The sequence below is a fragment of the Amphiprion ocellaris genome, chromosome 12 (assembly GCF_022539595.1).
Source record: "Amphiprion ocellaris isolate individual 3 ecotype Okinawa chromosome 12, ASM2253959v1, whole genome shotgun sequence".
Lineage (NCBI taxonomy): Eukaryota > Metazoa > Chordata > Actinopteri > Pomacentridae > Amphiprion > Amphiprion ocellaris.
The window spans coordinates 20,551,265-20,574,308 of record NC_072777.1 but is presented as its reverse complement, the minus strand read 5'-3'; the positions used below and the strand labels follow the sequence as shown (position 1 = coordinate 20,574,308).

The following is a 23,044-nucleotide window of genomic DNA, read 5'->3' as shown; positions in this document are numbered from 1 at the left end:
TCTGTAACGAGAAACTCATGACTAGTAAAAGTAGCATCATTCATCCTGGAATGGCATTGTCCATCCCTTCCCTCCAAAAGGCTTCTTCCATTACCAACCTGTGTGAGGGCCTCCATGAGGTTGGTCACCACCTTGTCCTGATCCTCGGTCAGGATGTGGTGCAGGGTGGCTCGCCTCTCGCTGTCCTTTCGAAGCATAAAGAAGCCCGAGTCCTTCTCATCAGGAGATGGAGGGGCACTGTGGTCCTCAAAATTCTCCACTGGAATGCTGGGTAGAAAAAAATTAGGATATGCATTGAAATGATCGGTTAGTCTCTGTGTGTCAGGTTTGGTTGTTTCTTGTTCTGCGAATACTGGGTTAATACACCAGTCAGGGTAAAAACTCAACCACAGATGTGACCTTCAGAACGGCAACTGGCTTAGTATTAATCAAAAGTACAATCATAAGGTTATGAATGTAACCTTATGATTGTACTTATGATTGTAAGACAAAGCAAGAAGAGTCATTTTCAAATAAACTGCAGCTGTGACGTTCACTGTGGCATTCACTATGACGACACCATGTTTATGTTCCGGGTGTTCTACCTGAGAAAGAGGGACCTCGGCCCCTTGACATCCCTCTCACTGTAGCACTTGACACTGGGCTTGAAGATGAAGGGGTTGGAGTTGAGGTCGTTGTCAGGGGAGACGGAGCCGTACTCGCTGCTGCTGCTGGTGTCCTCCACCACCACCGGCACAGGCAGGGAGATACTGCGGAGGTACTCTGAAACGCAAGATAAAACTGAACCTTACAGCTGTCCATATACACACAAAAAATCTGATGCTTTCTCTATCAGTCAGGAAAATGAGTTGCTCTTCCATAACAAAGAGAGCTAAAACTTCAAGAGAGTGAACTTAGCCAAAGTGCTGATGAAATATTGGCTACCTTTTCAGAAAGGAGGAAAATAAAACTTCCATCTTGATTCTGCTGCCAAAAAATGCCGTTACTCCATTATTATGTTTAGGGAGAGGAGCTCTATCTGATACATCTTGCAGAAAATTACAATTTTGTGTCATATTTCTGATTATAAAGACATTTAACCTTTTGAAAAGATGTCTTGCTGTGTACTGTCTATTTGGAGTTCTTGGAAAGGGCAAAGTCGTACGAGGTAGGTAGCAACAAGTTGGAGAAAAATGTAAACTTTAGCTTAGATACTCTTCAGCAAAGCAGGCAGACATTTCCTGGAAATGACATTCAGTTCATAAAGTAGTCCCACTAGTGGTAAATAAGTCTGCAAAAGGAGTAAATGTAGAGAGAAAAATTACTCACCTGACCCTGGTGACAGAGCTGCGGGAGGAAAACAAAAAATATGTAACAGCAGTTAAACAAGAACAAAGCAGAATGTGACTTGCATCTAAGACTGGCAGAATAACATTTCCAAGAACGCAGGGAGGTGCAAACCTTTAAGCTTTTTCTGGTCTTTAAAACTTGTGCCAGGGCACATGACTACATCACTGCTATTGGGTGGAAACCTAGCGAGAAGTGAGACTATTCTGAAATCCAGACAGTGAAGAGGGATGTGGTTACAATTTATTTAACAAAAACGAAAGAAAAAACCTAGCTGCATGAAGAAAAGATGATGAAAAAAAATTACAAGAATAGCTACTACATGTGAACATTTAGGATCAAAGAAACTCAGCAGGCATACTATCATTTAAAGAAATCACCAAAATTACAGCATGTATTAGAAATAGAACAAACTGTTAGATGTTTTACTTTTCAGATATTTTTCTTCTTTTGTCCTCTGAGTACAGCTTGTAGTTCATCCCAGTTCAGCAAAAAAGACTCTTAAATTTTGTCACCTGACTGCTGGTCACAGCTAAGTCCTTTACAGCATCACAGTTGTGGTGAGGAGTACAGTAGTTTCAGCTTATTACAGAATGTGCAACACATAATTTTAGAATTGTTTCGAAATCGTCACAAGCCCACATAAACATTGAAAAAGGTTTTGTTTCATACTGACCATCAACTCTGAACTCATCAACCTGCTGGTCAGTTTGACAGGCATGCCATCTCTAGAAATAACTACAATCTGATAAAATTAACAATATCAATGGTATGCAAAGTCACATTGGAAAGATGATTTTTCAAGTTTTGTAATACAAATAATACCTGTAGTCATGGTTGTGACATAGTGGTGAAGAAATATATACAGCAGTAAAGAAAATCATCTCACAATGAGTAAACATGTAAATAAAATGCCCTGAAACTGCTTGGGGTTGAGAGGGTTAAAATGTCTTCATGATGCAGTCTGCTTTAAGCATAAAACCACAAAATGTTGTTTTATATGGGGCTATATTTGGGACTATTTGCTTATTGGGTGCAGTTGCATACAGAAACTGAAGGTTTCCCACTTTCATTTTTGGAAGCTATGGAGGTGTGGGCAGCTGCCTTTGGACAGATCTAGACCGGCAGTTTTCCTCAATATCCAGAATTTCTACTGAGCTAAGCTAACTAGTTTCACATTTACATTACAAATATGAGAGTGTGACTGACCTTCTCATCTAACTGAGGAACAAAGAATCTAAGCATTCTTTCCCAAAGTGATAAACCATTCCCTTAACTTGTTTACTGATATTTAACTATGCTCAACATTTCTTTGATACCAAGAAATTTTAACGGGGGGTTTATGTTTTGTTTTTAGAGCCTTATGAAGACCATTTGCTACAAGATTAGCTATGACTTTGTGTAGGCTACCTGGGATGAAATAAAACAGGAAAAACGCCATCAGCATGTAACTTGTGATCTGAACCCACCTGTAAAGCTGCTCTTGCTCTTCTTCTTGCGGCTGGTGACGGTGAGGAACTCATCCGTGAGCAGGTCGAAGGCGGTGGCACGCCGGTCTGGGTCGGGCTCAAAGCACCGTAGAATGAAGGCTTTGGCTTCCAGCGACATGGACTCTGGGATCTCTGGATGGATCTTAAACATACCCACCTGCGAACAAATGACACACAAACACTTCAGTCAGGTGGATATTTAAAACATATATATATATATATACATATATACACACAAACGGTTAGGATAAAAAGCTGAGGCCACACAGCATCTCTGAGGTGTCCTTCTCTTTGGGTACATTATTTGATAAACTGCGCAAAGCCCCTGTTTACACAGTGAGGTCTGACTAGGACACTGTCCTTCAGGCCTGGCTGTAGTTCAACCACAAGACTCTGGCAATAAGAACACTAGAAATTCCTATTGTTGATGTTGAGGAATGTTGACTTTAGACTAGCAGTGAGATGCCCCTCCCTTGAGACATTCCACAAGGATGAGTGAAGAGTATATGAGAACTGCTTTAAGGTTTAATGCTATTCAGAGTACAGAGACAACATGAGATCCTTTCAGAGATAAAGGTGACTAGGCTTGTACTTGCAGTTCTCTAAACTCTGTGATCTCTGTCCAAAAAGTACATTTCTTTATTACAATTTTTCTAATAGAAGGTATAAGTTACAGTAACATATGCCTGCTTGTTTGGATTCACAGCCCTTAAAGTAATTTACATCATATGGAAAATTCCATGATTCACATGTTTGACAGGTTTGTATAATGCTTTCCAGACATCCCTTAAATGTCTTCATTGTTCTAAATGGGCTACACGTGGCTAAACAGCAATGATTCACTGGTGTGGAGCATTTTACATTTGCAAACTTAGCGGGTAATGATTTCAAAGATACATACACATGGAAATTTGAGGGAGCCTTTGCCGGTTTCTCTTACTGAGCTGCCCATGTTTGTTTGTGGTCAAACAAAGGTTCATGCAGGCACACCCTATTATCTGGAGTTTCTACTGTGCTTGATCATGTTACAGGCCACAGGTGCTAACATAATGCAGGTGCATTATGGCTGATGGGTGGTTTTGTTTTCATAAAACAGGGAGATTGGAGACAATTGAATGGCATCTTTCTAATAAATTCCCTTCAAAAAAGATGTAGTGCAAAGGGCAATAAATAAACTAAATGGAGCAGATTTTAAAGGCTCAGAGTGGTGGAGGAAGCCTGGCACAATGCTCTGTATAAGTTAGTGGTTTACATACACAGTAGGTTTCCATAAACAACCACGGGTCTGCCTGAAGGTTGACAAGAGCTAAATACCAAAACAGAGGCTAAATCATGTCTAGTACCATCATGGAGGTCTAAAGGAGAAGCTATAATGTTAACCCTCTGGACCCTAAGTGCTCTCTGGGTGTTTTGCTCCAGGCACATTTTCACTAACTGTGGTCATATTTTTCACTGCAATATAAAGTTCTGCACCTCAATGGAAACAGCACAACTGTTGTTAGAAGTAAAGAGAATCCAAAAATGTCTGTTGTACAGTATGACTATGTTATGATGCCATAAAATCATAAAAAGGAATAAAAGTGAAGTTGAATTTCTCAGGTTATTAATTTTTACAAAAAATTAAAACAACTTGGAGTCAACATGTGCAACATTTTTTAAGTGCTCAGAGGTGTTCCTAACACAGGGAAAATGGTGGCGGCGCCGTGTGTGTGTGTGTGTGTGTATATATATATATATATATATATATATACACAATGCATTATTATTAATGTATTACTATGTTAGTATCACGTTATATGGTCATAGACATTTAACCACTTCCATTTAAAATTGTATTTCATACTTTGTGCTCTGTGTGAATACAGCTAGTGAGTCAGTTGAGAAAGTTCTTGGATTTTTGTCATATGACTGTCAGTCACAGCTGAGCCAGTCATGGCTTCTTGGAAGTGCAAAGGAGTGCAAAATTGTTTTTAAGGAATTTCGTTTCTTTTTGGCAAAATTTTTAATTGGAAATAAAGAAATGAACTCATTGGGGTAAAATATCATGATTTTAAGTGAAAAGTTGGTTAAGTTTCCAAATAGTGCCAGAAGTCACGCATGATTAGTTCAAGGACCATGAAAAGTTGCAAAATCAACGAGTCTCCATATTTTTGCAATTTCTGGCTCTAAAACATTTTTTTTTTCAGATTTTTGAAAGATAGCATACCTTTCAAACCTACCAGTGGGTTTTAGAGGTCAGAGAGTTAACCAGATTATAAAAAAATCCCTGACACAAATTATGTGGCGTTAGAATAAGTCCTGCTGTGTCATAAGATACTGTTTTATTCCAAATAGTGACATATATATCTACAGTCTCGCCTCTCTCCTTTCAAATCACATAAAATGTAACTTCATTAGAGTCTTATTTCACTAGAACAGTTTCTGGTGGGATCTCTCCCAACAAACAACCACTTGTTTTTAAGGTACATTTTTATTTTAAGTGACAACAGTTGAGCTGTCTCCATTCACCAACAAATGATGTCCACATTTCCTTTGTTAAAAACACTTTCAATGGAATGGTTTTTGTGAAGCATGAACAGAATAGCTAGTAGAGGTCTACAAAATTTAAGAAAAAGAAAAAAAAAATAGGGTGACTGAAAAATATTAAAAGTAATTTTAAGTAATACCTATTTTCAGTGTTTTTTAACTTATAGCTTAACTTTGATCAATTCTAAACTTATGGCTCGGAACCTAGAAACCTGCTGGGGGGTTTGAAGGGTATAAAAGGCATTCAGAGTCAGAAACTATGAACACAAAAATTTGTCTGGTTTTCAACCATCTGTAGGTCTGTGAATAAATCATGTTTAATACATGGTTACATCAGGAAACATAGCCAAAACAGGCTTAAAATAGTGATAATCCATTGAAATCACTTTTACATTATGCATTTTTCACTTCAAAATTCAACAAAAATAAACCAGATCCTGCAAAATAATGAAAAATTCTGTGCTCCTCAGCTGAGACTGACTCAGCTGCAACCAACAGCCACATGACAAAAATTCAGTGATTATTTAGGGAAACTGCAGGCTGTGTTTCCACATAACAGAGAAGAGGCAACCAGAGACTGACAGGAAAATAAAACATATTTGAGCCAAAAAAAATTCATGCAGTATGACTCAAAAACGGCAAATAAGTTTTTGGAATATAGACTGATCAGGCATAACCTTATAACTGCCTAATATTGTGTTGGTCCCCGTTTTTCTGCCAAAACAGCCCTGACCCATCAAGGTATGGACTCCACTAGACCTGTGAAGGTGTGCTGTGGTATCTGGCAACAAGATGTTAGCAGCAGATCCTACAAGTCCTGTAAGTTGCAAGGTGGGGCCTCCATGGATCGGACTTGTTTGTCCAGCACATCCCACAGATGCTCGATTAGATTGAGATCTGGGGAATCTGGAAGCCAAGTCAACACCTCAACCTCATTGTTGTGCTCCTCAAACCATTCCTGAACCATTGTTGCTTTGTGGAACGGTGCATTATCCTGCTGAAAGAGACCACAGCCATCAGGGAATACTGCTTCCATGAAAGGTGTACATGGTCTGCAACAATGTTTGGGTAGGTGGTACATGTCAAAGTAACATCCACATTGATGGTAGGACCCAAGGTTTCCCAGCAGAACATTGCTCTGCCACCTTGCCTTCTTCCCATAGTGCATCCTGACGCCATGTCTTCTCCAGGTAAGCAACGATACACACCCGGCCATCTATGTTATGTAAAAGAAAACATGCTTCATCAGACCAGGACACCTTCTTCCATTGCTCCGTGGTCCAGTTCTGATGTTTACGTGTCCATTGTTAGCATTTTCGGTGGTGCACAAGGATGAGAATGGGCACCCTGACCGGTCTGTGTCTATGCAGCCCCATATGCAACAAACTGTAATGTACTGTGTATTCTGACACTTTTCCATCAGAACCACCATTAACTTTTTCAGCAATTTGAGCAACAGTAGCTGGTCTGTTGGATCGGACCACACAGGCCAGTCTTCGCTCTCCACGTTCATCAGTGAGCCTTGGCCACCCATGACCTTGTTGCTGGTTCACCACTGCTCCTTCCTTGGACCACTTTTGATAGATACTGACCACTGCAGACCAGGAACACCCCGCAGGAACTGCAGTTTTGGAGATGCTCTGAGTCATCTAGCCATCACAATTTGGCCCTTATCAGACTGGCTCAACGCTTACGCTTGCCCATTTTTCCTGCTTCTAACACTTAAACTCCAAGGACAAAATGTTCGCTTGCTGCCTAATAGATGCACCCATTAACAGGTGCCGTGATGAAGACATAATCACTGTTATTCACTTCACCTGTCAGTGGTCATAATGTTATGCCTGATCGATGTATATTCAACATGGTAAAATAACATTTTAGGGTTAATGTGCAGAGTAGTATAAAAGATGGCAAGTTTGTTGAGGGTGTAAAAATGTAAAGAGACCTAGTCAAGGTCCTGTTTTTTAATTTTTGTAAAAAAAAAAAAAAAATTGCAAGAAAATATTTTAATAATTTATTTCAATATAACTGTGTTATATAGCACAAAAGACATTTCTGAGTTCTCTCTACTTCGAGCAGTGGTTGTGCTGTTTCCATAGATGTGCTGTATTGCAGTGAAAAATGAGCACAGAATGAGGAAAAATTTGACTGCAGCAAAAAGGGCCAGAAACTATTTGTTGTTGAGAGTACTGCATGCTTTTGCAGTCTTTGGATGGATGGATTTCTAGCTTTAAGAAGACTTTTTCCTTTTAACAGTATACCAAGTTTTTGCCGGATCATTGTCAGCCAACTTTATAACAGCTGTTTAACTTTTTCTACTTATGTAGTGAAGGAACATTTAATCTGTCTCCAAACTTGTAATAGAACTTAAACATTTATTTTTTTACTGATGGTTTGTAGAACAGGATAGACAAGGTAATCTGGCTTTTGGAGCAAATGCATAAATCCGATGTGATTACAACAGGGAGGTGATGGTAAACTATTAAACATAGCCGCAACACATAATATGATACATAACACATACTTAACTATTCATACTTTATCTTGTCATCTGTCTCAAGGGTGTAATTATCAGCTCTCAAGCATATAAACTGATGACAGATTTAGTTTCATCGACATCGCAGAGCTGCAGCTGTTCATTGCTATTTGGAAGATGTCACTATGAAAACAGCTGTTCATCAGCTCACTGCAATCTGCTTTCACATAGAGGCATACTGGAGTAAGTTACTGCGAAAGTGTCTCACCTTGAACATGGCAGCTTGTGGTTCTCCAAGTTCATAGAAAGGTGGTTTACCAGTGGCCATCTCGATAATGGTGCAGCCCAGGGACCAGATGTCTGCTGGTTTGCCGTATCCCCGAGGACCCTTGTCTATAATCTCAGGAGCCATGTATTGCAATGTACCTGAAAAACACCACAAAAAAAAACATCAAAAATACTGGCACATAACCCCTGTAAAACAACAAATGGTCTTTTTTATTCTTAGGTTTAAACAAAGAAAACTAAATGTGTTCATTAGTGAGCTAGCCTTTGAACACACCAAAGCTGGCTGTCTCCCCCTGTTTCCTGTCTTTATGCAAAGCTAAGCTAACCAGCTTTAGCTTCATATTTATCCTTTCAACCTTAGAATGTTTGTAGTTTTCACAACTAACTCTTGATACATTTTAAATAGTATTTTCTTCTTGATCAACCAACCAACCAACCAACATAACTGGCCAACCAACCAACCAACCAACCAACCAACCAACCAACCAACCAACCAACCAACCAACCAACCAACCAACAAACATAACTGGCCAACCAACCAACCAACCAACCAACCAACCAACCAACCAACCAACCAACCAACCAACATAACTGGCCAACCGACCAACCAACCAACCGACCAACCAACCAACCAACCAACCAACCAACCAACCAACCAACCAACATAACTGGCCAACCAATCCAAACCAATCAACCCAGCTGACTAGAAAACTGAGTAACCGAATCAAGAAATAACTAAACAAATAAATAAAATATTGACTGTGACTGTCAGACATTTGCAACAATGGAACACTCTTACTAATATTAATTAGATGTAGTTTATACACTGTCAACTCTGTCTACGGTTATAGACAAAATAGGTGCATGTTTGTTTTGCATTCTTTCTTACTGTTTCATGTATAACACTAATGACGAAATCAGTGTCGCAGATGATCTTTCCTGCTGGTGACAAATGCATTGCAGTAAGCCATAAAATAACCAGGACAACATTCACCGCATCTGAGTTTCTGCAAGGGCACCTGAATAAAAATTCAAAGACCAAGGTACAAAGTGTTACATAGTGTACCATAGTGTACATTAGGTAAAAGTAGTGTCAGCAATGTGTGAAAAAAACTGATGTGAATGTCAAAAATACCTTGCCTTAGGAAAAATTATAAGCTACCTCAGCCTTAAGGTGATGACACAATTCCTGCTAATGGCCAGTCAGGTTAGAAAAGCATTAACAGGGCTTATGGCCTTGTGTGAGCAACAGCAGAGAGCCTCAGTGTTGTCAGTTAATCACTGCTCAGTCGAAAGAAATTTTTTTTTTAGATCCCTACTGAAAGGACTCTTTTGTTCTAATAATAACCTGCTGGCTGCTTATTGCTACTTTTACAAGCTTGTGTGCTGAGCTAAAAACAGGCAGGGACACATTTATAGCAGACAGGGGCTATAAAAAGGAGTAGCCCAGTTTCCTGAAAGACTCCACCATTCAGGGTAAGTCCTTGTCTGCTCCAATCAGCAGGCAGATGGACTAATTCAAGAGGTCAAAATGGACTGCAATTGGTGGCTGTGGAGCTGACATCACAAGGCAACAAACCTGGCCGGTCTGACCGCAGACTCAGGCCAAACCCAACGCCTCTGAACACCAACAGTCAGCTACTGTCAGTGCTAACACTTACTGGCCACGAAGCTGAGGCTGGATTACTGCTCTGAAATGGTAACAGCCAAAGACAGTAGATTCTGTATGGGGTTACCTTGATGTTCAGTTTTATTTATAGCAATGACTAAGCAAAGTTTAGCCTCAAAAGGTCTATTCGGGTGAGTGCTAGAATTCAACAGACACCTTAAGCCTGTTTGTGTCTGTTTGTATGAACAGGAGGGAGCAGGAAATAATCTAGACGGCGGGTCAGAACGTACCTGTGAAAGTCTCAGTGCACGGGTTGATCCCAGCTAACCTTTTAGATGTGCCAAAATCTGATATCTTCAGGACGCCACTGTAGGTGTTGATGAGGACATTATCACCCTGTGGATTGAAAGGACATCTGTGAGAACAGATACACCCATTCTGCTGCTGAAATTCCAAGACCATGATGGTACTGAGATAACGTGTGGTGCTTGCAAATCCTTGAAAGTGACAAACAGCATGTTACAACATCATGCGTGGGAGGAGGAGCTCCCAGCCAAAACAAAGTGATTAACATTGCTAATGATGCTTATATGACCAAGTTGGTAAATCGGGTGGACGTAAGGGGAAGCGGCTGCTGACCCTAACGAGCGTCTGTGATGGGAATATTATCGGTGCTGGCTGGTCATAACAGAGATAAAACAGGGAGAGTATCTTACTTAAGAGAAAGGGATTACTGCTGTAACCAATGGGCTTTCAAGAAAACACTACATGCCGTGAGCAGCTGTGATGCTTTTTGAATGCAAGCACAAAAAAAAAAAAAATCAATTTTACTGTGCACAGAGAGTCACAGGAAATACATTTTCAGAGTACAAACAAGCAGTGAAGGATTTAAGTTGAGCCTTTAAACCTGAAATTCTGCAGTCATTGAGATATTTTACTGTAAAATTTGTTCTGGCTGCAAAATGCAAAACTGCAAAATAATATCCCACTCTTGATTTCTTACTCTGCGTTTGTGTGTCTGTGCTGGATGTGGATGCAGGGTTTATCAGACTTTGGGAAGGTGGGTATATTCTTATAAGTACTTGTTTTTTGATATTTATATATTCTCTTGTATTTGCTCATTTGTTCATGTTTTGAGTTGTGTTTTAGATAAAGACATCAGCTGACAGCTTTGGCAAATATATCCTAAAACAAGAGACTTGTGTCTATATGTGCATTTAACAACAATTGTAGTGCAAAGTTTACGCTTTATGCCTTTACCAAGCTCAGCATGGAGTATCTGTTCAGAGAAATAACAGCAGGGAATTCTGAGCTAAAAAGAATGAAGCTTTCAAAGATACCCAATTGATCTGGAGACTCATTTCATCTTTTGGTGTGGGTTTTTGTTTTTTGCACAGAACAAGGACTGTGTAGTTTGCTCACCATCACTTTTACTGAACAAAAATACAGACACAGCATGTAACATTTTAATAAATTCTTTTTAACACAGGGGAATAAGTATTTGCTGTTCTAACACACACCGTCTCTACAACAGAATGGATGTCATCAAACAACAAATTCCAACTATTTTGAAAATAATGGCGAGATGGAGAGGGGTAGTCATAAACCAGAAATCGGATGCACAGAGTTAATGAGGCTGTTGATGCTGCTTGTGGAATGCTGTCTCACTTATCCTGAAAGGCTCGATGAAGTTGGCAATGTTGATCATGTTGTCGGACATCCAGAGCATGATGCTGTCTGAAGCAATTTCTGAGACACCAAATGGTGAGTTGTGGATATTCAAATGTCTGGCTATAGCCCTAATTAATTATTAATATCCAGAATGCCCATAGCTCTTCTCATCTTTTTCTTGTCAGCTGTGGTATTGTGTCATTTGAATAAAGCTGCATTTTATGATGGCTTTTCATACTCACTAGTCAAAGAAGTCTCTGTATACTGGTCATAGTGTGTGATTATTGTCATTTAAATATATTTGGTTCAATTGAACACTTTTCTACGCAGATCAACAGAAACATGATTAGCCTTTAAGTCAGGAAGGAAGACCATTTGCATGCTGCTTGTATGTTATTGTTCAGTGCACATTCTAAGCACGAAGATATTTTTAATGACCAGAATAAAAAGGAAATTCTAGCAAGCAAAACCTGTTTCAGTGTTCATATGAGATAGTGTGTATTTTAAGAGATGTGAAATAATCTGAAGTTATCCTCTAAAACAGACAGTTTTTGTCAAGCGAGGAAAGTTGTGATAAATAAAATTGCTCTACAAGCCTCTAGTCTGTCACTGTAAGTGTTTTTTTTTTTTTTTCTGTAAACCTCACATAGATCACCTGTCAATCACATAGTGTAACCACTGGCCAAGGTTGTTTTCCTGCTTTCAAAGCTTGAGTTTCTGTCAGTGATCCAATATTTTCTGTGTTCAGTCAATGGAGCTCTTAAATTTCTTGCTAACTATTTGGGTCATTTCTTTACAGAACCAAAATGTAAATGTTCAGTGCAAACCTTTCTATGAATGTGGCAACGTAGTGCAATTAAAAGAAGGTGCTAAAGCGATAATTACCATACCGTACGATACAAAACAATTAACGTAAATTCTGAGATTGCTTAAGTTTAGTTAGTCATTTCCTTCAATTTTTATACAATATGTTTCTGAAAAGCTGATGATCCTACAGAATGGTAATAGCGCAATGACTTGTGTTCAGTCACCTTGATGTCTCTGTGTGCTATCTGGTTGTCGTGGAGGTATTTGAGCCCCTCCAGGATCTGCCGTGTGTAGAAGCCAATGGTGGGCTCGTTGTTTTTCAGTGGGCCCCACTTGGACCTCAGCAAAGCAGACAGACTCCCTGGACACAGGACAAAGTACAACAACAGTTATTATTCTGACTCTGACCTGAGATTAGCAGCACAGGACTGATTAATCTCCACACTCAGAGTGTCAGGCAGCATGTACAGGTATTCAACTTATTCACTACTTTCAGATCATCGACAAACTCCATTTCCTTCCATGCAATTTACAAATCCCTGAAAATATGAGTGTATGTTTATGTTTTAGAGCTTTTGCTCATGGTTTGCCCTTTTTGGACCTGCAAAAACTATCCCAAACAATTTAAATCAAATGCTGAAAGTTTACTAACTTAGTAACAGTAACAGGCGGCTGCACAATTGAGTTAAGATGTCACAGATGCTTGAGATTTGGAATATATGCAGCACAAGCTGTTTGGTGTGCATCCTGCCGTCCAATATCTCAATTAATTTTGTGCTCTCAGTAATTTTGTAAAGACAACCCAGTGGCAGCAGGTGTCTTACCTCCAGGCACCTGCTCCATGAAGATCTTGATGAAGCCGTTCTCACTGATGGAGCCCACGTACTGGACAATGTTCTTGTGCTTTAAGTGCTTGTGAAGGGCAATCTCCTCATGGAGCGGCTGAGAGTATCTGCATTCAAAGGATGACACATCAAAATGCTGAAAAACACTTTCATCCCCAGAAAACAGGTCAGATACTGTATGTAGATGAAGTTGGACAGGGACCAGCGCTAGATATTATACCAGTATTTTCTCTGTTTCTCTGCAATTTTTCACAGCTCCTTATCTCACTTTTGCTAGCTTTTCGAAGGTGCGCAACTTATTTTTTCTGTGGAGATTGTTAAATGACTAATTTGTATGAAGATGAGTTCTGAAAACGTTCTTTTAATATGAATTGGTTGGCTTTCTCTGTGTCTGTGTTGGTATTTCAGGTGCTCCAGGTTCCTCCCACATTATATAGACATGCAAGGCAGGTTAACTGGTGATTCTAAATGGGCCGTAGATTTTGGTGAATTTGGGAGTCACAGGCTGCCCGTTTCTTGGTGTTTGCCTTGTGACGAACTGGTGATCTGTCCAGGTTGTAACCTGCCTTTCACCCACCGTCACTGTAACTCTTTAAAAGGATAAAGTAGGTTTAACTAAGAAAAGATGAAACGTTAGTGGAAGAATATTAAACCAAATACTAATTACTGCATTACTGGTATTACATTTGACTACATAGTCATTAAAGCAAAGCTAAAACAGCCTTAACATAAAATAGCAAAAATTTAAAAATGTGCAAAAACACTCACTATAATAAATCATTACTGTTTGGATCAATTAATCCAGCAGTTCTTTCTCTCATTACTGTATAAAATGTCAGCAACTGGTGAAACAGGCCTGTTAGAAGTTTCCAGTGCCTGTTTAGCTGACAGCTAAAAACCTAAAATATAGAATAATAAGAAAACAAGCCAGTCTTCCTATTTGGGAAGTAGAACACTTCCCAAATAGGGAAGCGTTCCAATATTTTTTTTTTTTAAACATACTGTAAAAAAATTATTTTAATCATTAATTATCAAAATGGGTAATATTCCATGAACCGGTGTTTGACTCAAAACAAGATAAAAATAAGGACAAAAACAAGTAGAACCTATAGTCACCTATTATAAACTGAATCTGAGTGTGCACTGTTCAGCAGAGCAAGTAGGCTTATGGAGATGTCATGTCAATGTGTCATTTCCTTTAGGCTATGTGAAAGTAAACAACATAGATACAGACAACCCAAAGCCAGAAACAAAAGACAAAGCAGCAAAAAGCTAGACTGAATCCTGATATCTGACCAGAACAACAGGTACCTCCATACAGTGAAAGAATGCCTGCCAGCAATTTCTTTTCACATTCAACTCCCTGCATGAATCACACCTTCGCTCTCTCTCTCTCTCTCTCTCTCTCTCTTTCTCTCCGTCTTGAGATTTCTGTCGACTTCTGAATTATTTACCCAGATTCTCCACATTCTTTGCAGCTGAGCGCCCTGCTGCCTCGCTGATGTGATTAGTGGAACTAAGTGTGGAAGTGCAATCATTTAGTCTGTGAAAGAGTCTTGCAGTCTGAGATGAGTAGGTGGAACTATGAGGAGACACGCATTTTGAGCAGAGACAGTGAAGGGAATAAAAGGCAGAGGGTGGGAGTTTGCTTTCTATGCTCTTTACTAACCAGTCACTCAACTGGATACCAGCACACTGAGAGCCAGAAAGCACCAGGGATAGCGCTGATCTGTGCTTTGCGCTCTCAGTCGGAGAAAAGCAGCACTTTTCTAAATGATGCTTGACAGCCCTGCTGAACAAGCAGAGGCACTAACAGCTCGAACACTTGTTAACATCCAGGCTGTAATTCAATCGTTGTACAGTGCAATAAATAGATGATGTGCAAAACTGCTAAATGTATAAAATATGTCCTGAGGGTGGCTTCAGATTAAGACTTTATCCCCCTCTGAACATGAATATGCTGAGCCAGTTCCATAGCAATCTGTCAGTTAGATAAATATTGGTTAATTATTTTTTAAGCAAATAAGACGTTTTGCTCAGTTAATAGCATTAAAGCAAAGCTCCTACGGTCATGAGAAATATTAGGGTTGATCCTCTGGGAGCTATGAATACCATGGTGAGGCTCTGCTGGCATGGGGAAAAATAAGGAATGAGTCCTCTATGCTTGCGTCTTCTCCCATCATCCTCTGTGGTAACAACAGTGTGAATTTTCCAGAGTGACAATTAAAAGAAAACACTTTTTTTTCCCTGACCTGCTGTCTCTCTCTGGTATCTCTTTGATGGCCAGTCGGACCTGGTTGCTGAGGTCTCGGCCCGCGTACACCACCCCGAACGTGCCTTTTCCCAGAACCACTCTCTCTCCATGCTCATCGTACTCATAGTCGTACTGTGGAGACAAGAGAAACAGTTTATCATAATATCAATTAAAAGTATATAGAACTCACTATAAGGACCTAACATAAGTGATAAGCTGTTCTTAGCACTGTAACTGCAATAAATGACAGATTAATACTAGCCAAATTCTCTGAAATCATCCAAGTAACTGCATTAGGCTACTATAATCCAATGTAATCTAGCAATAAATTGATCTGTTACCATTTTCATACTAATGGTCACTGTGAAAGACTGTAATCAATTTTTAGATCCATTTTTTAATCCTTTAAGCAAATCACACAAATAAAAAAAGTAATCAAATAAAAATAGCCTCATGAATGAATGTATTACAAGACAAAGACCACATATCTTTGAACTCCTGTACAGACACCAGTGTAACATTTAAGTGTTAACCTTTATAAAGAAGTTACCTGCTGATACAAAAGCAAGTGATTGCATGGTGGCTGTTTGTTTACACTCTAAAATCAGTGTTAAAATGTACTGTATTACCGATTTGATCACTTTTTCCCAAGAGTATTCTTCTGTGCTGTATTCAGCAAAGAATTTTCCTCCTGTTTTTCTGACGCAAACATCCAGAAATCAGCACATCTTTTCTCTCCAGAAAAACAGATCTGATCAGCAGTTTGATAATTAACAGGGGGTCTTTTCTTTATAATCAGATTACCTGCAGCCTGTTACACTGATTCTTTGACCCTGACGAGATATCAAAAAGAAAGGTCATATTAACCCCCAAACCCACTAGTGGGCTTGAAAGCCATGCTTTCCTTAATAACGTTGCCAATGTGACGCCACTTATCAGACCTAGAAACTGTAAAAGCAGAAAGAATATTTAAGAATTTTAATTTTATGATGGTCCTTAAATTATTAATCTGTGATGTACTATTCTGTTATAAAATGAATTAAATCTAAGTTTAATTAAGATATTTCATGATATATCTTGTGCAAAAAAATGCATAGAAAGTGCTTGGAATTCGAAGGGTTAAATAACGTTTGCATCTGAAATATGTGATAAATGTTTACTGCAAACACAGTCAGTAAGACCCTAGTTTTAACACTGGAGACTAACTGTCCCTCAGTTCAGGCTGATTAAAGTGGCACCGAACACACATAAAAATTCCTCCGAGAGAAACCTGTTAGACATCTGATCTGTGCCATGCTGACTCAAAGAAGGTGCGGCAGCATTTTGCCTAATTAGCTTTTCTTTTCCCCAGGCTCTGCTGGGAAGACAGGTGAATGCAACAGCAGGTGTCTGTTCTGTACTGTCAGCGCATACAAAGAACGCAAGCAAAATCCAGGCCTTATCCCAGCAGGTTCCTGCTCATCTCTGAGTGTTTGCAGCTGAGTTTCGATCCAGTTATTATAACGCAGAATGTGATGGACTGGATTAACAATAACAGATAGAAAACTGGATCAAACAAAAGCACAGACGTTTGGAAAAGCTATTGTTTAATAAATAAGCCATAAATTCTGTATGAAAGAGTCACTAGGCTGTTAGCAAAGAAGCACACTAATTATCATTGGCAGATGGTTTTCTGTTTTTTCTTACTGTCAGAACTTCAATCCTTCTGATGGGAACATGAAATCACATCATATTTCCTCTGACATTTTAAAAGCAGGCACAGTGCACTGTGGTAACACAACAGGATGTAACCTAACAATGCAAAGAGTAGCACACTTATACAATTTTCTTGGTACTGATGTGCAAAAAAAGAGCTGCATGACTGTAGATTAGGATCAATTACGTATTTTTGCTACATCTCTGCTCGAGTAAAATCTAGTGGAGAAAGTGATGGAGAAAATTTTTAAAATTCATCCCACCTCTAAGGCATCAGTGTCACAGTCTCCTTCTTCGGGACTTTTCCAGGCCTCCTCTGTTATGCTGTTGACCAGATCACAGAATCTGCCAAAGAATAGTCAGGTCAATCCAAAGCACAGACAACATATAGCATAGCTGAACAGCTTCATATGGGAGCATATAGTAATGTTCCTGGAACTACGTGGACAATGTCATTTACTATTTTTTCATCTCTCAACACACAATATTTACATATATAACAACAACATATCTAAGTATATAACACTAACTTTAAAAAAAAGAGACAAGAAAAAACAAGATAAAACAGAAGAACATTATTAACCCTCTGAACTCCACAACCTGCCAGCAGGTTTCAAAGGCAAGTTGTATTCAGCTCCAGAAACTGTAAAGAATGAGAGTTGTCTGATTTTCAACGTTCCGACTGGCTGACTTGAGCTAATCCTTGGTGATGTGCAGAAACAGAGCATAAAATGTGATATTTTATCAAATCCCTTTATTCTCCAAAATAAAATATTCGCACCAGACTCTGAAAAAATAAAAAAATTCTGCCCTCCTCAGCCAAACTGTAAAGCCATTAGTGACTTAGCTGTGAACAACGGTGACGTGACAAAAATTCCATAATTTGCCGGCTGAACTGCAGGCTGTGTTTACACAGAGCAGACTGGAGGCAAGTATGGAAATAAATAGAAAATGTAAGTAGTAAAATATCTACAGCATGTATCCTCACATTTTTTTTCAGTATTGGTAACAACTGTGGGCACATGGACAAATTATGTACATGTTGATTCCATATTTTTAAATGTTTGTAAAATAATGAGTCTAATGAATTTAAATTAATTTTTTTCTTGCCTTTATTTTTGACAATATAAATTGGTTATGTTGCAAAAAAGCCATTTGAGTTCTCTCTGCTTCCAGCTGTGGTTGCACAGTTTCCATAAAATTGCAGGACTTTATATTGCAGTAAAAAGTCAGCCCACAGTGAGTTAAATGTGACAGGAGGGAAAACACAAAGAAACTGCTTGGGTCTCATAGGATTAAATAAAGGCAAAAACAGTTTCAAGTTACTGAATGTATTACAAAATAGCTTGACTTAGACCTAGACTTTATTGTCTCCGTGAGGAAATTCTTTTCCACAGCACCATTCTGCTTGATTTACATTGACAGGATGGTACAAAGGAAACATACTGGGAAAACATATTCAAATAAAATTACATTTACATGTGCATATTTTGAGGTTTCAGCATATTACAATGGAAAGATGACAAAGTCTTTTGTGTTTAAGTATGTTTGAATGTACACATAGTAGGTGACCAGTCTCTGACTCAAGGCTCTAACAATTCCCAATCAGGACAGAGTAGTAAGACACTCACAGGGCTGAATTCCTATTCTGTCACACAATACGGATGTTGAGTGAATCCCATTGGGTATGCTTTAATTAAAAGGAACACACCAGATATATTGAACGTTATGTCCACTGTAATGGACTACACAATATATAAGTTTCAGCTATGAGCATCTGTATTTTAGAGCTTCAACACACAATACTATGTTTATTTGAGGCACATAATCCTCAAGCCCAGATACGACACACTGATTGTAAAGAAATAAAGTGTGAAAATTCTCCGATTGTCTTATAATCATTATCATCATTATTACAATCATCATTTGCACATTCTGTTGAAAATCCATTTGGTGCATCTAGTGACTGAGTGGTGTTTTTTAGCTTATGAATCAGAAGGGTCTACACTGTTTACACGCACACCTCCCACACAAATACATACAAACATTGACCTTTAACACTCAGAATGTGAATTAGCACGTCGCCTCCTCATACTATCACACATGGCATGCCTGCAGGTGTTCAGTGATACACATGTGCTCGTGCGTGCACACAAGCCAATCACACATACGCGCAAAAAGAACCACATTGGCCCTCTTCCTCTTTCTACCACATTTCATCTGTTTCTTGCTTCTGCTCTTCCCCCTTCTTCTCACCCCTCTTATCCCACTGCCATTCCTGTTAAAATGAAAGGAGCATCATAACAACAGCAGGCATGACTCGCTGACTCTCACACTCCAGATAATGGAACTGGAAGTGCTCGTGAGCCTCAGCTGTGAGAGTCACAAGTCTGAGGATTCGGTTCTTGAACAAGCAGCAAGCAAAAAACATGGCAGTGTCAAAATGGAGCAAGGTGTGCTTGTGGTGACGGAACAGTGTGAAATTTGCCACCTGAGTACAGAGCTGACAAGAGTGCTTGAACTATTGTAGGGCTTGGCACAACCAGCCAAAGAAGAGATGTACTCACAAAGTTTACAGTCTTTGTAGCCGGATGCAAATCTTGAAGATAAAAATTGATCCGCAAGCTGATGTTGATTCAATAACCACTGAGGTTTAAGGAATAAAACTGAAAGTCTTCTTGTAAGTAAAGGTTGCAAATTAATGATAGAGATCCTGCTTCAATTTGTGGCCACTTCTGCTCACATATTGAATTGTTTTAAAGCAACGTGTGTGATGTGGGTAAAAACATAGTTTACTTTACCTCATCTACTTTGTAAGTGGTGACACTCTATCAATGCAACACTCAATCTACTAAGGCAGCCTTTGTAAAGCACTGTAAAGCTCCTCATTGATAAAAGATTTTAGATTCAAACTTGTCTCTTCTTCTTCCAGGTATTGCACCTATAATATTTCTATAAATGTACAAAAATGGTGTTAATAACCAACGTTTAACTACACTGTCATTAACATTAAAGTAATAGATCTCCATTAATGTGACAAATGTTTAGAATAATCGACATGTATAGTTTATATCTGGGACAGTATGGTGAATTTTTTATGGCATCAGCCTCCAGTGAACTTTGTGTATAGTGCTAATTAGTTAGCATTTCTAAAGGTAGCATTTGAGCAAGCTGACCATGGACTGTATATAAAATAGTGTTTGGACCTGAAAAGTGAAGCCGACACAGAAATCAGATTGCATAGACGACTATGAGAAAATGAGCCTTCTTCTTATTGAATCTGTTACCTCAGTAAACATTTTCTTAAAGAGTGTAGTGTCTTAATCACTAGTTTGAAGACTTTTTGAATACAGCGTGGTTTTCACTTTTGAAATGGTCCTGTTTAGGGTAAAATCAAAGAGAAAGCAGGGCGTGTCTTCCACGTTACAACCATGTGACTGACAGGTCACTCCTACATCACAGTGTCTAATCTTCTTGGAGCCTCTGTCAGATTGCCGACTGCTTGCTTGTTACATCTAGTTTCAAAAGCCTGACATGATGATGCATTGCATTTAAAACACTACTGTGCAGCTTCACAGCTGATAGCATGATTGTAGCCACTTATGGCCTTGTCTTAGCCTTGTCTAGTATAAGTCTCTCTTTAAGTAAAGTAGTAAATCTCTTCTATACATTTAAATACTCTGCAAGTAAGAGCTAAGGTTAATACATCTGGAATCTGTATTCCGATTTCAAACTAATTTTCGGCTGTTATTTCATAAATCAAAATTATATTGATTTCAAAAGCATGGGCAAAAGAAGTCAAGCAACTGTAATCACATTAAGGGAAGCTATATTATGTTGACTGGCTACTACAGTTCTTACACAAGCATTACACAGCGAGCGTGATGATGTAAACTGAACAGTAAGAGAATAAACAGACAGACCAACCTTTTACAGTGCATCTCTGTACAGAAATAGATCTGGAAGTCTTCTGCATTGTGAAGGACGTACAGAAAGGCACTGCGTTCATCAAACTTGGAAATGCTGAGGAGAAACAGTCCACAGTTAGTTGCTAATCACAGCAGAGTAGATATGACTGAATGAGAATGAATTAAGCCTTTCACTGGACTCATGAAATCCACCATCAAATCTGTGGCAGGAATCAAAAGAGTAACACTGCACATGGACAGTCACTCCATCTAAACATAAACGTCAATGACTAATGCTGGATGCGCACACAGATGTAACAACAACACAGCATGCTGATTGGAGTATGCAGTGTTATGAGTATGCCCTGCACAGTTACAGTTTCTTTAAGACATAATCTGCATCTGAAGCAAACACAAAACTTGCTTTGCAAATTGTCAACTCAAATAATGCTGCATTTCTGCATAACATATGGAGTGCTTCAATCAACAACTAAATGCAAACGTTATCCAGTGGGATGAGCACTTGTCCACTTCTTAGTGAGTGTACCGAGGTTGCTGAGGCAGACAACGGAGTGCCTGTGTGTGTGGTCATACTGTAGCTTGCATAGCTGCTATTGTGTCCTGCTAACTGTCTGCAGGCTGAGTGGGCACAGAGAATGAATCGTTCCCTAGCAACATGTGAGCACAGCCCTCCACTTCTCTCTGATCTGGCACTGAATGCCTTTGAGGACCATGGAAAAATAGGCACAGAGCAAGACATCATGAAAATGGTCTACGGTAGACTGGAGCTCTCCTATACAGTCTGGAGCTTTGAGAGGTGAACTGGTAGTAGTACAACATACATCTAAAATGCATGCTCTGAATTATTATTTACAACTGTATATTGTATGGTAGCAATTGAAAAATATATTTGCTTTTTATGTGGTTATCTTTGCAGTATGAACAAGACAGCAAATTAGGGGACAGAGAGGAAACATGCAGCAAAGCGCTGCTACACACAAATCAGGGATTCAGGGCTCACAGTTTGAGCCTTAAAGGAGTAGTTTGACATTTTTGGAAATGTGCTTCCTTGCCTAGAGCTCAGAGCAGTGCAGGGACTCCCTAGGGTCTGCTGACTGCCTGGTAAACTCATGGTCAAAATAGGGCTATGGGAAGGCCCTTTCAGTCTTTGTCATGTCAACAGCAAGTAGAGCCTGCTGTTAATTTCTATTCAATTATAAATTTCAATGCTTTTGAAAGGCAAAATTGTACAACTTCTATGGGCATTACTGTACAAATAACACTGTAAAAACGCCTTAAAAGTTTCACTAAGCTGGTACTGAATAATTTGAAACATATGTTCAGTGTTTAAACATAGTGAACCACATAAACTATTCAAAAAGCTAAACTTCAGTCATCCAATGATAGAGGCTGCCAGTTAGGCTTGACTTTTGACTTGTTTTTTTCACCGCATTCTTAAATGTGACCCTAAAAATAGCCGTTGCTCAGATGTTACATTCAGGATCAGCACTGAGCTCGAACCAGGAGCAGTGATGTACAGAAACATGACAATATTCCAGACAGAAATTCAAAGTGAACTATTTAAAGACTTGAGACTCTGACTTGGATTAAGAAGCTGGTGTTTAAGCAGCTTTGCATTAAAGGCAGCAGACACTGACCTGACACCTCGTACAGATGTGGCGCTGAAGTTCCACTCATGTATTCCCTTGTGCTATATAACACATCAAAACAAATAACATCATCATCATCATTTTCTAGCAGGTGTTGCATGCATGTGTGCTATCTAGATAACTCACTCACTGTAGTAACATAACCTCATTACATAGGCAACACTGAAAAAAATATCTTGACTGATGCGTTTATATGCTGTGTAGTAATTAATAATGTGACACAACATAAAAAAAATCTAAACAAATAAGACTTAGAAAAAAAAATATCACAGGAAGCAACAATGTATTTTCATACAGCATCTAACCAAACATAAGAAAACAGGAAAGCTGACATCGTCATCAACATCATACTTCTTTTAACTGTGGCTATGATTTTGTGACTTTTTAGCATAACACCATTTCCTTTCACCAACCGTCATTTCCTCCTACTGAAAACACAGACAAACAGCATATATTTTGCCAACAACTTATGCTAAACA

At 39.0% G+C, this 23,044-nt stretch overlaps 1 protein-coding gene across 1 annotated transcript in view; it reads right to left on the bottom strand.

The window, feature by feature from the left end:
- The window catches only part of map3k5 (mitogen-activated protein kinase kinase kinase 5), a 91,622-nt gene that overhangs the window by 6,627 nt on the left and 61,951 nt on the right, over nucleotides 1-23,044 (bottom strand). Inside the window, exons 12-23 of the mRNA XM_023299704.3 lie at nucleotides 22,554-22,606; nucleotides 20,915-21,010; nucleotides 17,251-17,332; nucleotides 15,291-15,424; nucleotides 13,018-13,145; nucleotides 12,418-12,554; nucleotides 10,006-10,111; nucleotides 8,087-8,244; nucleotides 2,796-2,973; nucleotides 1,309-1,326; nucleotides 585-762; nucleotides 99-267 (exon numbers count right to left, since the gene is read on the bottom strand). Of these exons, the coding sequence (XP_023155472.2) occupies nucleotides 99-267; nucleotides 585-762; nucleotides 1,309-1,326; nucleotides 2,796-2,973; nucleotides 8,087-8,244; nucleotides 10,006-10,111; nucleotides 12,418-12,554; nucleotides 13,018-13,145; nucleotides 15,291-15,424; nucleotides 17,251-17,332; nucleotides 20,915-21,010; nucleotides 22,554-22,606 (1,437 nt within the window). The remainder of the gene's footprint in view (nucleotides 1-98; nucleotides 268-584; nucleotides 763-1,308; nucleotides 1,327-2,795; nucleotides 2,974-8,086; nucleotides 8,245-10,005; nucleotides 10,112-12,417; nucleotides 12,555-13,017; nucleotides 13,146-15,290; nucleotides 15,425-17,250; nucleotides 17,333-20,914; nucleotides 21,011-22,553; nucleotides 22,607-23,044) is intronic.